The 16,634-nt window shown below is 34.6% G+C and overlaps 3 protein-coding genes across 8 annotated transcripts in view; 1 reads left to right on the top strand and 2 right to left on the bottom strand.

Moving 5' to 3' along the window:
• The window catches only part of LOC105827857 (adenylyl cyclase-associated protein 1), a 34,041-nt gene that overhangs the window by 9,633 nt on the left and 7,774 nt on the right, over positions 1 to 16,634 (top strand). For 3 of the 6 annotated variants that reach the window (XM_012666042.3, XM_012666041.3, XM_012666043.3), the window contains exons 7-8: positions 6,223 to 6,366; positions 6,450 to 6,592. In XM_012666042.3, coding sequence (XP_012521496.1) covers positions 6,223 to 6,366; positions 6,450 to 6,533 — 228 coding nt within the window. In that variant the 3' untranslated portion in view covers positions 6,534 to 6,592. Of the gene's footprint in view, positions 1 to 6,222; positions 6,367 to 6,449; positions 8,203 to 16,634 lie in introns of those variants that run through there. The other 3 variants (XM_028194925.2, XM_012666040.3, XR_004963372.1) reach the window with 2 other exon arrangements.
• Positions 453 to 6,214, bottom strand: LOC114255687. The gene is made up of 6 exons (XM_036287314.1): positions 5,989 to 6,214; positions 5,747 to 5,880; positions 5,262 to 5,542; positions 4,997 to 5,158; positions 4,270 to 4,606; positions 453 to 4,189 (listed from the first exon to the last, which is right to left on the bottom strand). Exons 1-6 carry the CDS (start codon positions 6,002 to 6,004, stop codon positions 527 to 529), a joined length of 4,593 nt encoding a protein of 1,530 aa, XP_036143207.1. The 5' UTR covers positions 6,005 to 6,214; the 3' UTR covers positions 453 to 526.
• LOC105827856 overlaps positions 8,815 to 16,634 on the bottom strand; it is a 14,055-nt gene continuing 6,235 nt past the window's right edge. The window contains exons 2-13 of the mRNA XM_012666038.3: positions 16,004 to 16,160; positions 15,747 to 15,770; positions 15,559 to 15,674; positions 15,215 to 15,452; positions 12,169 to 14,844; positions 11,564 to 11,761; positions 10,747 to 11,407; positions 10,449 to 10,655; positions 9,898 to 10,032; positions 9,534 to 9,811; positions 9,254 to 9,454; positions 8,815 to 9,062 (exon numbers count right to left, since the gene is read on the bottom strand). Coding sequence (XP_012521492.2) covers positions 8,815 to 9,062; positions 9,254 to 9,454; positions 9,534 to 9,811; positions 9,898 to 10,032; positions 10,449 to 10,655; positions 10,747 to 11,407; positions 11,564 to 11,761; positions 12,169 to 14,844; positions 15,215 to 15,452; positions 15,559 to 15,674; positions 15,747 to 15,770; positions 16,004 to 16,160 — 5,139 coding nt within the window. The remainder of the gene's footprint in view (positions 9,063 to 9,253; positions 9,455 to 9,533; positions 9,812 to 9,897; positions 10,033 to 10,448; positions 10,656 to 10,746; positions 11,408 to 11,563; positions 11,762 to 12,168; positions 14,845 to 15,214; positions 15,453 to 15,558; positions 15,675 to 15,746; positions 15,771 to 16,003; positions 16,161 to 16,634) is intronic.

Here is a 16,634-nt window from a genome sequence, read left to right on the forward strand (position 1 = left end):
ATTTACGTAAGAATTATTGATCCAGATTCAAGTTTTAAATTTACTAATTAAACATATTACGTGACAAACATTTAAAAACAATATGGATTTCTCTAATTTTTAATGTTTAAAAATTATTTTATTTTTAAAACATGTTTCTTTTTTAATTACTTATAAAGAAAAATAAAAACACATAAAAAGTTATGCGTCTACTTACTAGGTTAAATAAAATGATATTAGAAAATATTTTGATATGTAAAAGATCGATAACACTGTCAGATGTCGATATAATAAGAGATTTTGTCTTTTTATTATATACGAGAAACTGTTTTTTTTTTCGACATTGCTCTTAATTTCATAATATCCTAGATAATTTAATTAAAAAGAAAATCTAGCTACTATATTTTCTTATAGATATAATTTATAATACGTACAAGTGTAAAAAAGATTTATTTAGAAAAAATGCACTCTTATATAAAAAAGAACCTGATAAATAAAAATATTAAAATATTTACATATATAAAATAAGTTATACATTTCGGTTCATTCATTGTAAGTCAGACATGGATGTACATGTATCTGTAACAGAAGGTTTCACCGTAACTTCTTTTTCCGTTTTTCCAACAGTAATAGTCCATAATTTGTTTTTATGTATCAGCAGATCCGTCGCGGGGCTGATATTCTTTGTGTTTAAAATAAACAGATCTGCCGGGTACTTTTTCTGCAGATTATCATTTGCCATAATAGAAATGACAACTGCCTCTTTCGAAACAATTTTTTCTACATGCTGCATTATGCTTGTCTCATCATCTAATTTCCTGTCATTTATATCTTTTTCATCTGAATGCTCTTTGTCGATTGCCAAGGACACTATCTTTTCACTACACAAAATTTCCGAATTTTTCTTTGATGTATCTTTGCATATTATGTTAGAGTTCTCCAATTCTTTATCGAGTATGTTCTCTGTATTATTTAATTTAGTGAAATTTGATACAGTTTCTGCTACTCGCAGATGTTTATTTATTGAATCATTATCACTTTGTGCAACCTCTTCGTTTGTTGCGTGATCTTTCATACTAGTCTTTTCTCCCCATAACATAGTCAACGGATTTTTTATGGGACATCTTGTCTGCGCTCGATGTTTCATTCGGTGAGACGATTCTAAACGATTTTTAAAGATTGGTATGCAAGATTTGGTGGGCGTTCTTCGCGGTGATATAACGGACTTTGATTGAGTTGTGAGTCGCAATTTGTTTTTTATACATTTAGTTTTATTATTGTGTAGTTTTGTACAGGGTTGATGTAATATGCCGTTGATGTAGTCCATAGTATTGTGGCGCATCAAAAATGAGTGTGATTTTTTAGGGTATAAGTTGACTTTTAAGTTCTTACTTCTATTATTTAGTAGAGACATGTCGCTTTTGGCTTTAATTTGGGAAGTCTGAAAAGGATTTATCGAATAACATTCTATTTGGGGCGATAAATGTATGGTATCTACAGATATTTCGTTATTTTGTTTTAAATTATTTAATAAAATACCATCTGTATTTAATGTTTTATTTTCTTTCTCTAGTGAGAGAGGTAGTAGAGAAACTTCAGGATTAAAGATAAAATCTTTTTTTTTTAACATTGTTAAAGAAGACGCTGTTTTCGCTTTCGTAAAATAATTGGATCCTGATTTATCAAGAATAAGATTCGAATCAATGATTATCGTCAGATTAGAATAGTCATTATCCGGTGATAATTTGCTTGGCATTGCTACATTTACATCCGGACGTTCATCTACGGATATTTGTTGTTTGATAACATTCTGTTTGATTTCTGTTTGTACGTTTGCATGCGAATATTTTATATTCGATGTAGATTCGGAAGATACGTCATCCATTTTTATATCATTTATTATCTCCTCGTCGGTGAAATACGAATTACTATGGGAGATTGAATTGCAATTAGATTTTGTCAGGTACTCCTCGCGCGTTATGTGAATAACTTTTGCATCAGTGTTCGCAACATCGAGCGAAACATACGATATTTTTGATGGCTTACTTTCAGCAATTTGCGTCTGTTTTCTACGTTTATGGAAATCAGTATTTAAATCGACTGTCGTTCCTTTATCTATTTTATTATTTTCTGTATTTGGTGTAATACGTTCTTCACAACGAGGCGTGATCGAGTTCGTTATTCTATGCGTAGATTTTGAGTCATTTTTGCAAGAATATGTTATCGGAAAATATAGATCGGCTTCTTCCTCTCTTGATCCTGTAGCTACTTCCGATTGTTGTGAATCGTTCTTGTTAGAGAATTTATTTTTTGTAGGAGTAACAAGTGCAAGCATTCCCGGATTTCTCTTTAAGTACACATCGGAGGAATAGTTTAAAACATCTTTCATTTCCTGTTTATATTCCTGTATGTAATTCGGCCATGTGTCTGTTAAAAAATCTAATGATTTTTTTGAAGAACTGACAATTTGATTGGTACTGCTGCAGCTGGATGATGCGGTCGATCGATTATATACCACGATATGACTCGCCTCATCCGAACATTGAAAAATGTCGCTTTTACTTTGGCATTGAAGCGCTCTGCGTGCCTTGAAGATTGCTACATTTTGGCTTTGAAGAAAAGTGTCCATGTAATCCCTGATATTTTTAACGCGTTCTAATATGAGATCTTCGAGTTTCAACATTCTTGGCGAACGTTTGTCGGTTACAACGTTGTCGACATTGGAGCCCACATTTTCTCTCAAATTTTCTTGTAAACTTACGTGAGTCTGAATATTTCGTAGCACAGTTTTTGTTTGTATTGGTCTCTCACTCATATTAATTTCATCTGGATTTTTTACATTGATTTTATCAATTGGTATCGTTATCGATATTACTTTTTCATAAACTGGATGTTTCTCTGAAACATCGGCGTTGTTTTGAACCGCGAGATCTGTAATGCTAAAATATTCCGAAGATGTTTCAGGAATATCCTGGTTCTCCGTGTCTCGTTCATCTTCACATGCCAATGTATTTGCTTTTTTTGAAGATTGTGGAAACAAATCGCGTAATTGTTTCATTTCTAGACAAATGTAATGTTGATTAATATTATCGAGAGAATTACTGATAACTGGATCTTCTTCTTTGACATCTATTATCATTGAAGGAAAATTATTGTTTGACATTGGCGGGAATTCATCCGCGGTACTGCCCTGTTTTATATTACTGGTTGGGTATTTCTTTCTTGAGTGTGTCAGTAAAACATTCTTGAAATGCAAAGCTTCTTGAAGCAACAGTGTCGTCGATTTGTTTTCTCTGTTGTTCGACATTTTACTTTGACTACTATTTTGAGATCCTGTATCATTCTCTTGATGTTTACTGTCACATTCCTTATCAAACGTATTGCTGAATTTTTTAGTATTGAATTTGTTCTTTAACGATATTCCGTTTTGAGTTTGGATATCCTTACTTTCAGGTGATAAGATATAAAAGATGTTTTCCGATACCGCCTCAGATATGTTATTTCGGATATTGATTAGAGTGTTTGTTTTTATTGCATCTTTATTAGTCTCAGTATTTAATTTTAATTCATGATTACGATTACAATTTAAAATGTTTTGTTCGCACGCACTTTCTTTATATTCTGTTGTCACAAATGCTTCTGAGAAATCGCTTCTGACTGATCTTTCTGTATTATGCTGACTAATTTTTTTGGAACAAGTATCTCGCAATGTAACATTTTTACTGGAACGTCGATACGTCTTCGATGTACTCGATGAATACTCGGCCAAGGAAGATAAACTTTCTTCCGAGCGATCTAGTTCGAAATATTCGCTTGAAATATCCACAATTGGATACGTTAGAAATGAGTCCGTCTCATCGATTCGATCTGTCGATTTCTGCCTTTTAGGAGATTGATTTGTGTCTTGATATGTTTGCAACACGTTATGCAAACTTCGAAGTCTTCTTTTAACTTCGTGCAAAGTTTCCTGAGAAGGTTGCACGTTGTGCGTAGGTCGCATTATTGGGATGAGTTCTTTCGAGGATGCACAGTTGTTGATCTTTGAAACTACAGCGTTATTGGATACTTTACTTTGATGATACGTTTTTTCGGCACTTTTTACCGCATTGTTTTTTATTTGTTCCACACATTTTATTTCATCTATGCTTTCTGTTTTTCCTTTAGAAATATCATAGGATGTCTCTTTTTCTACCCTTGTAGATAAGGCTATCTAGAATGTAACAAATGTACAATTATGTAACGCAATTTTATTTACCGAGCTGATTTAAGTACAGCGATCAATAAGCTTACTCGTTTTGCTGCATGTGCGGGTTTCAAAGAATATATTTTGCTTATTTTTGACGAACGATCTAATGAAGGCAAACATTTATCATTATGTCGCAGTTCCTTAAGAAATGATTTACATTTACAGATAGTATCTGTGAATTCCTGACATGGATTATATTTGGCATTTGTCGCATCATTCTGTGTTAAATGAGGGATCATTCCTGAAGACTGATAGTTAGTCATATTTGATTCTAACGGTAGAAGCTGCGCATTTCGTCGCAAAATAAAATCTTTATTTTTAGAGAGATTATTCTCCTTTGTAGCATTTTGCGAAGGTGTACCTGGCCTCCATGAATATTTACTAATGTAAAAAAAAGAATTATTAAATGTTATTTTTGATTATCAAAATTTGTTAACTACAAAAACTGCATTAAGCTTGAATTAACACTTAGATGAAAAATTTATTCACAGTAGCATTTTAGGATATAATATAATTTTTTTAATGTTAGAAAGGTATTTCCGAATAAAACCAACAATAGTTTTCTGTTAGTGTCTTTGCTTTAAAAAATCGAATCAAACTAAAAATTATTTAGAAAAAGTGCAATATATTTCTGAAATATATGTTGCAGACTATTGATAATTTGCTATTATGAGGCTATTTTGCTTATCCGTATGAAAAATACTGCTACTAACGTTATACGAATAGATAAAATTAATGTAAGATTGAATAATATATTTCTAATTTTTGTACTTCACAGATTGGTCACTAGATTTTAAAGTTTCAATGCTGCTGCAGGTTGTTAATAATTCACTACGTTTAACGTGTGGCGCACATTCTTGTTTTATGTCAAAATAATTCGACGAATGAGATGCTTTTGAAGAAGGAGCATACACATTGCTTTCCAATGATGGACTAAAATGATAAATCATTCTTGTTGAACCATAAATATATTAAAAATCTATCAATTTCACATTGTTAATTAAAAAGTTGATTATTTAATGTTTACTTTACATACTTTAGCAACAAGTGCTTTAGCCAAGTTTTTCGATCACCCGGGTTGGACAAAGTCATTCTGATTTTCCGTAATTTTGGATTTAAAGTACAGATTTGATGCGGCAACGGCCACGTTCCATATTGCATTTTATATGTTAAAACATTGATTTTCAATTCTAGATCCTGAATTTTATATCTGACTTTATTTAATATTCGTTTATTAAGTGCAGCAGTCTCCGCGTGTGTGGTTTTGCAATATTTTATACGAATAAACATTACGGAAGCGATGGCTATCGCTAATACCTTTAAATATTTAGTGAAATATAATTAAAGGTTGTTGTTAAGCTTAATAATAATTTAGTAATCCCGAAAATTCTTAATTTTGTAAAATTAAAAATAAAAATAACTTGTAGGTTTAAAATATTTAATTCTGTGATCTAAATTCTTATCAAAATTTGTGAAAACAATTATTAATAATATGTGGAATATATATGAACAATTACACACCCACATAATTCCTTCTTTTGCTAAATAATCGACAACATCAGATACAACCTCGCTCCATAAATAATTTGCTACTGCGATTACACATTCTTTCCAATTTGTCTCGCATGTTATTGCCACAGTTTCAAAATTTCCACCTGAAACATTCCCATTTGTTCGAATTCTTTGGAAAATAAGTATATTTTTTCAACGCATATCATTTGTGTTTAATTTAGTATAGCATTAAAAATTAAAAAAAATCTTACCAACTTTCCACGGCATTTTTATATACGGAGTGTTTGTTGAAGTGATATTTTAATATATATGAAATTAAGTGAAATTCGAAGAACTGTCAAACTCCTATTTTCCTGTACCGATACATGTTCAGCGCGTTTACAAAGTCGAGTAGTTGTGCACTGGCAGTTGTTATCGAAATACACTCTGAATATATGCGAGGGATACTTTTACATCATGATCTTTATTTATGTATTTTTTTACAGGTTCTCGGGAAGGTACCTACAATTTCCATTGATAAAACGGACGGTTGTCAAATGTATTTAAGTATGGAATCCTTGGGTGTTGAACTTATCACTAGCAAATCTAGTGAAATGAATGTCATGGTGCCCAAAGCCAATGGAGATTATGTAAATTATTTTTTAACTTGTAGATATAATCTTGTAAATTTTATAATTTTACATGGATATAATATTACATGTTATTATTGCAGAGCGAGTATCCAGTGCCGGAGCAATTTAAAACTACTATTAGCAAGAACGGTCTTAGCACCACGGCCGTCGATTCCCTTGGTTAAAAGCACGAGGAATTTATTTATATGCATAGCCTACGCATCTTTTTAACAAAATAATTAAAGGTATGATCGTCAAAGATATTATCAATTTATTATTATTATTATTATTTATTATTTTCTGCGAATAATGCGCAGTGATAAAGAAAATAACAGATTCAGTATTGTATGTTTCGCTTATGTGTAAGGGATTGGCTTCGATCATATATGTCTACTATGTCATATGTCACTACGTTCCTGAACGTGTAATGAGTTGTATACATCGATGAAATGTTTGAGGATTCTTAAATCGTCAGGCTAATAATTACATTGAATCGCTGAATTGGATATCTTGAATCAAGATAGTCGACTTTTGCAAAATACTGAACTCCTTTAAATGATTGTAATATATCTAGCGGAGTTTGTGAATTACTATGGAATTTTTTTGTGGATAGGAATTTGTATATTTTAAGATCGAAAGTAAGAGGACATAACGAATCATGTTAAACATAGTAGGACAAAAGTTTTATCGTCTTCGAATCGCTCTTTTATACATTTACACCATTTTTTATCATACGAGAAGTTTTGCTCAAACCTGTCGATGCACAGAACTTGCTGGTACACCAATGGATAGAATGTACATTGTTACATGTACATCAGGAACCAGACTACTAGGCCTCTGAGCATTACTCCTAAATGGTGTCGGATACCATCATCAATAGTTCGATATGCTTTACCTCTAAACTTTAACTCTATTCTATAGAGTTCGGTATATATTTACATATGGGATATCAATAATCGAGAATTGGAATGAAAATTTAACAGTGTGACATTTAACGAGAGTACGCTAATACTGATATTACTTAAATAAAATCACTTAATCCTCTCAGAATAGTGCAATGAAGAAATACTCTTTGTGGAACAAAAATAAAAGTTTTTTTCTCACTATAAACGTATATACGTTCATAGAGCAAAATATATATATAAACTTGATTTTTAGTGCATATATGCACTACAATACTCAAAGGGTTAAGTAAATTTATTTAAGTATTAAATGATGACATTTGCAATGAACAATAGCGACATCATAAGCAATTATTTGTTTGTCCGTATTGCATAATATGTAATAAATACATAATTATTTCATCTATTTTAATATAATAACAGTATTGTGAATTTATTTACAAAAATTTTTATTTAAACATTAATATGTACGATATATTTATTATTTTTTGTCGATATAATTTTTGGTGATGAATCTGACTAATAAATCTAATAAAACGAAGTGGTATATCATTCGTTGTATCGTCGCTATATCATGTTGCACAATATTTTTAAATTGCCCAAGTAAAAATTGGGGACAATGAAAACATGAATTTTACAAAAAGAATATATTTGTTGCCGTCTCTTCTTGTAAGTTTTACATTAATTTCATAATAATTTTATGATATGTATACATTGAACTGAAAATAAGCCATGTCTTTTTACATTGTAGACTAGACTCTCTTTATTTGATCAAATTTTACCAATAGCATAAAGTGTCTTAAAGTACCTATCTAAAAGCAAAATTAACATAGATTTCGAGTTACATTAGTTCCAATTGACATATGTAAACAAGATTATATCTGTAGAAACTAAAATAACTGACGCGATATTGAGAGATTTGCAATGTTCTAAATAAATAATCGTAAAATTTCTTCTATTTTTTTTCGATATATATATATACAATTTTAGTCTAGAACTAAAAAATGCTTATCTTAAAGATATAATTGCAGAGCAACTATCAAAAGTAAAGTAATAATCGTTATCGAATTTTGCTGTTTATATTTGTGTAATTTTAATTCTATTTACGTCATGGATACACGATCTATAACCAACAAATAATCCTCTAACAAATAATATAAAAGAACGTAGAATGTTATATCACATTTCCTTTAATAATCTTAAATCATAGGGCGCTGTTTGTGATTCATTTGTTTCAAGTAAATCTTAATTATTAACTGCATATGTAAATTATATTGTACTTGCATCATTTTCCACCAAACTTGCAGTGTCTGCAGACTGGTATTACCACATTGTTTGTATATAGGAAAATAATTAGTAGTGTAAAAATGTTTTGCGTGGTGTAACTTGAACAAGTAAAAATGCACTTATATGTATTATTTTTTGAAGAGATTAATAAGACGTTGACGCGACGTATCTTTGCATATACATTATATATAATTGCGTGAGCTTTCCTTCAAGACTATATCTATTTTCGCTTATATAAATCACGTTTACATTATCATATCGACATATCAGTCTTGTATTATCGCGAGATTGTGGCACAATCTCGTTCGTCGCTGCCATCGGAACACTCCAGAAATCCATTGCAGACACCTGATTTAGGTAAACACTCTCCGAGAGGACATCTGTGACCTTTACAGAATTCCACCGCGGAAGGTTGAATGTCTTTTTGCGTGATGACATAATTTATGAACGAAATGTATGAATAAATTTTTGTGTACACCCCCGGTCGCTCCCGTCTTCCACAACCATATCCGTTGCTAGTGATTCCTGGACAAAGAAGATTATTTCATGTATGAAAAGGGAAAAATTTAAATATTCAATTTGATTTGTCTACAGGATAAGACGATTAATAAATATATTTAGTATTAAATGTGTTAATAATATCTCTCTCTCTCTCTCTCTCTCTCTCTCTTTGTTTTTATTTGTGTGTTGAAAATTATATTTTAATATCTATTTACCTTGTAATTCGTATCTATTTTCGAATGGAGACAAGCATACCAACGGACCACCGCTGTCTCCAAGACAAGCGTCTTTGCCACCGTTATCAATTCCAGCGCAGAGCATACCAGATGTAATCCTGTAGAGCGGTAAGAACAACGTCTTCCGTCGGCAATCTTCCGTCGATATCACTGGGATTTGTACTTCTTGCAGTGTATCAGCTGTTAATATAACGGTACTTGTACGTTGTGTAACTTTTGCATAAGATTATTTGCTCCAACGTGAATATATTTTACTTACGAAACACCCTGCCGATTTCGTATAACTGCCCCCATCCAGTGACAACGCAGACAGTCCCGCTAGAGACCGGCGCTTTCGGGAGGCAAACGGGTCGGATATAATCGCTGAAACTGACCGACCGTTCGAGTCTTATTACAGCTATATCATTGATGAAACCGTTATCGACGTAGTCCGGATGCAGCGATATGTAATCCACTCGCAACAGCTGCTCGTGTGGACTTCGGAAACTTCCTCTACGAGTCGCACCAATTCTTGCGACCCAGTAGTTGTCTTGCGCGCTGTAAAGTATACGATATTTTCAATTGATTCCTTGTATTGAAACTATACTTATATGTAAAAAAATTATCTCTTAAAATCTCTTTACTGATAGAAGCAGTGTCCAGCTGATACAACCCATCTTTCATTAATTAAGGCACCTCCGCATTGGAACTTTCCATCTTTATACAGGGCGATTTGCCACGGCCAATTGCCCATGGAGCTACTAGCACCACCAACAATCCTGGAGTGTCGAGAAGAGAATAATTTGCTTTAAAGAGGAAGGATGCAGTTGAAAATAATCAAAATATTAATTTCTTTGTTTAAAAAAAGTTAATTATTTCCTTTTTTATATCGATGACTCAAATTGAGACAAGTAGAAGCGAACATTGCAATATTTGTTGCTTTCAGGTATACTTTTATAATGAATATTATTTTATCTTTACAGAAAAACGTGATGTTTTCTTTTGAAAATAATCTATGATCTTTTTATAAAAAATTATTTAAGTTGTTAGGTTAATATGTACCATTTTATTATACATGAAATATGTTATCTGTTAAAATTTACACGCAACGCGACAAATTTAACGCGGTAAATCGGAAATCTACTAATAGATATTTTCACTTTCGAGCTTTGCGCGAAGATTTACGAGAACGTACCTCGCGGTCGATGCCACTTGAGTTCTTATTCCGCACTCGAAATTCTTGCATCTCACTTTAAGAACCTCGCCGCTCGGACACTGGGACGGTCTGAGAGACAAGGCTGTCCTTTCCGGAACATCTGATTTATCGTTGTATGACAAGGCATAGTAAAACTGGTTCGGCGGCGGGTTTTGATCCAGCACTTTCTCTACCGTTTCGTAATCTCTGCAAATGAAGGTATTTCGATTTAAGAAACTTTTCTTTTAAAATAAAATTTTTCTTATACAATTAAAGTTTCGATGACGTTGTTACTTACTGATACGTAATGGCCTTGCACGCAGCCTTTGCAAGATCCTGGATGGACCACGTAATTCGGCGCGCGTGCCGCTCTTTTTCTTGGATGAGGCTGTCCGTATCGTAACAAAGTTTTCCCCATACGCCATTTTTACGTACGCTGAGGTATCCTTTATCGTTATAATTGTCGATCTCCTTGTTATAAATGTTTGCTACTGGAAAAGTTCTGTTATTTCCGATATGCAAATTATTCCCCGGAGTTAAACTGTTTCTTAAAATATTCGAAGACACCTCTCTGCTAGAAACGGTAATTCTATTTTGAGCTGATTCCCGATCGACCAACTTCGGAAATAAGCCGTTCTTGTTAATTAATCTCTCAGATTCGATTGGATCAGTAAGGGGAATATATAGAGTCGTGTCTAGGATAGAAGATTCGGTCGCTTGATCTTTTAAATGAACATCTTTGACTGCCTTGGTGACTGAATGATTTTCCGGTAGGTTTTTCGTCGGGACGAGATCAATTCGCGATTCACTAAAGTCTTCCTCTGGCTCGTCGTTTATCAAAGCGGTGCATTTCTTCTCATCCTCACCGCTGGGACAATCGCTAAAGCCGTTGCACACCTTATCCGTGTCAACGCAGAATTTGCTGTTACCGCATACAAATTGATCTTTTTCGCAATAGTCTGTAAAATAAAATAAAACGAGTAGAAATCAAACCGAAGAGATGTGAGAGGATTTTGAGATGTCTTCGCGCGTACAAACCGGTTGATAATTGAAACTTAATTGAGTTTTATGGAATACCCGGATTATCGCGGCAATTCGATTTTGATTAACATTACCGCAATTTCTCTCGTCCGAATAATCCCAGCAATCGGTGATACCGTCGCAAATCTTCTCATACAACAGCTGTGTCTTCAGGAAGTCAGCGCACGTGCAATTAGCTTCGTCTTCCGCATCAGGACATTCCACCAGCATGTTACAAATCGCGTTATTATCTAAACATTTTCCATCCCCACATAGGAAACCAGCGCAGCTATCTGTAAAAATGTGATGCGCTTGACGTAGACATATTTCATCGCGATATGTTATTTCTTTTTTTGGCTGTTTTATTGTGCTTTTGGTAGTAAATCGGTAAAATATACTAAACAAATTTTATTTAATTTATGAATTAAATATAAATTTTGATCAACCGTTATAAGATTTATTTTTACTCAAGAAAAGTAACTACAGATCAAATATGTACTTATTTAATGTATGGTAACGAAAGGAAGAAAATAAATTCGATATATTTGATCAATTTATAGCATCGAGTGGTGGTACATAAAAAAATTCAGATTTAAAAATTAAATTTCTCACAATTTAATACAGACTACCCAAGTTTTGTGCACTAATACTTTTCCAGTCGCCCACATATTACTTGAACGCGTTTCGCTTGTATAATTACCGTTAGTCTTACTGATTTTCCTTATCGCTGACACCGTGTGTGTTTTGTCCGTTCGGTCGTCCTCTTCCTTGTTGAGTACTTTCGTAAATATTTCCACTCCGTCACGACTCAACGTGAGGCCCGGGCTCGCGTTCTCTAGAGTCTCGTTTCCAGTCACGACGTCGGCAATCTTTTTGAGCTCATCGATATTCAGCGACAGCGCGAAGTTTTGAGGTCGTAACACCTCGCCCGTGTTTGATTTATTCCTCGCGATTTGCACGGGATCGTCATCCGTTTTGACCTGGGCGAGCTGCTTGAGCTTCTCCAGCAGCAATCTGTTCTCCTCGAGCGACATTTTTCTGTCCGACGTCTGCATAGTCCTTAAATTCGCCGCCGACAGAGACGGCCGTTTTTCCGGGGTCCAGGAGGATATCTTCTCCGTCGCGTCGACAACCGACTCGAATGATTTATTTACTTCACCGTCCGACGTCGAAGTCTTCTCGGTATTGGCGGTGGAATTCGTGACGATGAATTTCAAGATGACTGGATCGTTAATGCTGGACGACACTCTAGTGCTAATGGAAGTAACGACTTCGACTATCTGTTCTACTATTGTGCTCTTACGATTTGAAGATTCCTTATCGCTCGTGGAGTTCTGGCTCTTGTGCGAAGAGGCAAATTCAGAAATGGACTCGGTATCGGCCGTATCTCTGTCGTTTTGCGTGTAATCGCGCACTCCGAATAGCTGCTCCAAAAGAACCGTATCAGGGATGTCGATCTTCGGCCTCGGTCGTACTGGCCTGCCGATCCCCGTGTTGCTCTTGACAGGTGCCAGTGTCACGAGATTTTCTACCACGTAGGCCTTCAGAGTCTCGTTGTAAACCTTCTTCTTTTGCATCTCGTCGTCGCCGGCTGGCGCCTCGGAGTCCGCATACGAGTTTTCTTCTTCCGACTTACCGGGCGTATGTTTGACAATGTCGATCTCGACGAATGTTGAATTCCTCGACACACCCCTCTTACCGTCCGAATCTTTCGCGGTCAATTTTGCCTCCGTGTAACTCTCCGTAGCGCTAAGCTGCGACAATGTGTCGTCATTTTTCATGATGCGTACGACGTTCGGTTCTGTCGACGTAATTCGTCCGTAATTTGACAGGTGAGTCACATTCGCATTATCCGTAACAGAAGTTTCCACTTCGACTCTCTTTGTGAGGATCTTATCCTGGGACAATTTTCCATCGGCGGTTGTGTCATTCGAAAGAGATAGAGCGTCCAAGGGATGAAGAGGAACGTTGATGCTATAATTTACGACGGACGTGATTTTGTCGACGGGTATCGTATGTCTGAAAGGTTTCGTGGTTGCCGAAAGGTTCTCGATCAGGCCGGCTCCCTGACTTCCACCGTTCAGATCAGGAGTATTATAACTGGTATAAATCGGCTGCGGATTAATATTAATCTTCCTGTTAAGCAGCGCGTCTTCGTCTGCGGCCAGCGCCAGAATACCACTTTCTCTGTATCGATTCTTCGCTTCTAATTCGACTTCAGTGTCTGGCACAGGTTCTGCCACGCCTATACCGCTGGTCGGTGAGTCGTTCGTAATTTTCTCGTCATTGCGTATCCCGAAAGTATGATCAGGTTCTACTGTCGATGCTGAATTTTCGTCAAACTTCATCTCTGTCCTTCGGGTGGCATTTGAGTCTTTATGCTTCTCTTGAAAGGTGCTATCTTTCGCTGAAATAGTTTCAGAGACTCCGCGAGTCGAGATCTCAGGACTAGAGGTTACTTCTTCATTAAGTGATGAGGTTCTTAGCTTGACAGTATACATTTCCGAAGGTAACTGTCCGGCTACTTCAATGTCCAGTTTTTCGTTATTGTTCGGAGCTATTAGTCCTGGAACTATCCTATCGCGTGGAAAATTAGTGTTATCTGTATCGAAGGTATTTATCTCGGAGACATCGCGAAAGTTGTTAGAGCTTAATGGTAACCCTGGCACCGTTGACGATGTCACGCTGATCCCAGCGCCCGGCATTCTTACGTTATCGCGAGAATCGCTCGTTGTCGAAACGACCCTTCGCGTGGTCGATTCCGTATAACTGGTCTTCTCTTTGACATCATCATTAGGTAGCAGCTTGAATTCCGTGTTCACATATGCCGGCACGATCGGTTTCCATGGCGAGTCATTGTCGAAATCTGGATTGCGGAAATCTTTGAAGATATCCAAGTCGCTTCGAACGGTTGTGGTTCTCAAAGAAGTAGTTTTCATGTCATTGTCCTTTTTTTCGTTCGGTTTATTCTCGCTGAGCGTAGCTGCCGTGGATTTCGTGAAAAGTGTCGAAGGTTCGTTCGTTGGAGAAGATTCTGCGAGATTGAATACGTTTTCTGTCGTCGTGGTGTGTTTGTACGACGGTGCTCTTTTAGTAGTGGCCAGTCTTTTATTATCTATTGTCGACTCAGATATTCCTTCAGTTGAACTTTCTGCGGTGATATTAACTTTCGTTGCTCTGTAAGTACCCTGAATGGTCGGGATATTGTTAAAGTCTATGTTGGGCTCGCTGGAATCTGTCCTGATTGGTTTCGTTTTTGGTTTTGAGCTCATAAGCAAGCTGCTGTTTCTATTGGGTCGTAGCAGACCATTTTTAGTGATCATAGCGTGTTTCTGCTGCCCTTGTTTCTGATTTATGCTACCTTCCTGATTTATTCCTGGAATTAAAAAAAAAAGAACTTTAAACGTAACTGATTATATTTGAAAAACAAATAAATCCTTGAAACAATAGATACTAGGTTTGACATTTTGGAAACTTTCAGAATTATAAATGAATGAAATGGAACACCTGAACGAATTTGTTAAAAGTTAGTAGATCGAACAGATTGTATTGCGCGAACATAGTACACAAGAGAAAGAATAGGTGAAACATATCGAAAAGAACAAAAATGAAGAAAATTTTACTTTCTTTGACGTTACAACGACATAAGAAATATAGATTGCAGAAATACGAAAATTCAACGAGATTTCAACGCAGTCTAATGTTATATTTAATAAAGTTAGCCCATACAGCTTACTATTACTCACTTTTCACTGATATGGAGGTGAGATCTAATTCCATATCTTTAAACAAAGATGATATTGAGTATGTTTCCTTCACAATAATGTCTTGAATGGTGTCTTCAATATTCACGATCGAACGTGGTATCTTCCTTCGATCGAGATAAAGTCTGAAGAAAACTTTCAAGGTTCCATTCTCAAACTTATCTATCACGGTTTGCTTGTAGGATAAATTGAGTACGCTTCTCCTAAATAGAAGTTCGAACTAGAAATAATAATAAATATATATATATTTAATTTTTAAGAAGTTGGATTTTCTTTATTTTTTATTGAACATATTGAAACAATTTTGGGAAATATATTTTACTTACAATATTTTTGAATTTTCGTTCTTTCTCTCGAAAGACCATACTCGTGTTTAGTTTTAACATAGGATTGTACCTTTCGCCTCTTGCTATTCTGAAGCTACATGAAAATCCAACGATAGCTGTAATCGAGAAATACAAAGTGTGAAAGTATTATGCAATTTATTATTGTAATTTAAATATGGAGAACTCACCATTTTTAGTATCTGTTCGGAAAGCTGAAACATTTAATTAACAATAATTAATTGTATGTAATTAATAATTGTATATAAACGATTGTAACATATAAATAATAATTTTATATAATTTATTATAATTTATTGCAAATTTATTTAAGAAATTGAAGAACTCTAATTTTACTTTTCTTAAATAGAGATTTTATAATTATACAAAAATTTGTAGCCATTTGATTAGTTAATTTAATGAATAATAAATTTAACATTCAACGTACCACCCATCCATAGGGCCAATCCAGCAATTGCCAAAACTGTGACCAATACTAACATAGCGGATATAATTAACATGGCACTGCCAAATTTCCATGTGCTATTTCTTTGTCCTACCGATACTCTAGACCAAGTAGACCTTGGCGCCAAATAATAGTCACTCTGTAACGAGAATCATTAATCTTAATTTATTGATTGTTTATTAATAATTTTAACTTAATATATTTTTAAATTTTTGTTTAAAATACGCAATTGAAAACAAAATTGTACAGATTTATAATTTATAATTTATCATCATTGCAATGACATTATAATAGTTCAATAATATTGTTTTGCATAATATATATTTTTTATATAACTGCGTGCACACGGAATTTCTTTTCTTTTAAAGAAGAAATTTTTTAATGTTCTTTATTTTAATTTGCTATACATTAGTAGCGATGCGAGTCAGGTGGCACGCGACTTATCGTCGAATAATATATGTGTATATATATATATATATATATATATATATGTGTGTGTGCGTGTATATTATACGTATATATATGCGTGATAAATATAAGCGAGAGCGTGTACGGTAATCCCGTTAACGGTACCATCGGCGGCACGGAATGCATGGATAAGAAGAAATTTTCA

The sequence above is a fragment of the Monomorium pharaonis genome, chromosome 5 (genome assembly GCF_013373865.1).
Source record: "Monomorium pharaonis isolate MP-MQ-018 chromosome 5, ASM1337386v2, whole genome shotgun sequence".
Taxonomy (NCBI): Eukaryota; Metazoa; Arthropoda; class Insecta; order Hymenoptera; family Formicidae; genus Monomorium; species Monomorium pharaonis.

Excerpts from the sequence above, each read along its gene's own strand:
- LOC114255687 (XM_036287314.1), bottom strand. Across the intron at positions 4,607-4,996 it reads TCTAGTGACCAATCTGTGAA|TAAATATTCATGGAGGCCAG; the intron begins GTACAAAAATTA and ends TTTTTACATTAG. Across the intron at positions 4,190-4,269 it reads CCGCACATGCAGCAAAACGA|ATAGCCTTATCTACAAGGGT; the intron begins GTAAGCTTATTG and ends GTTACATTCTAG.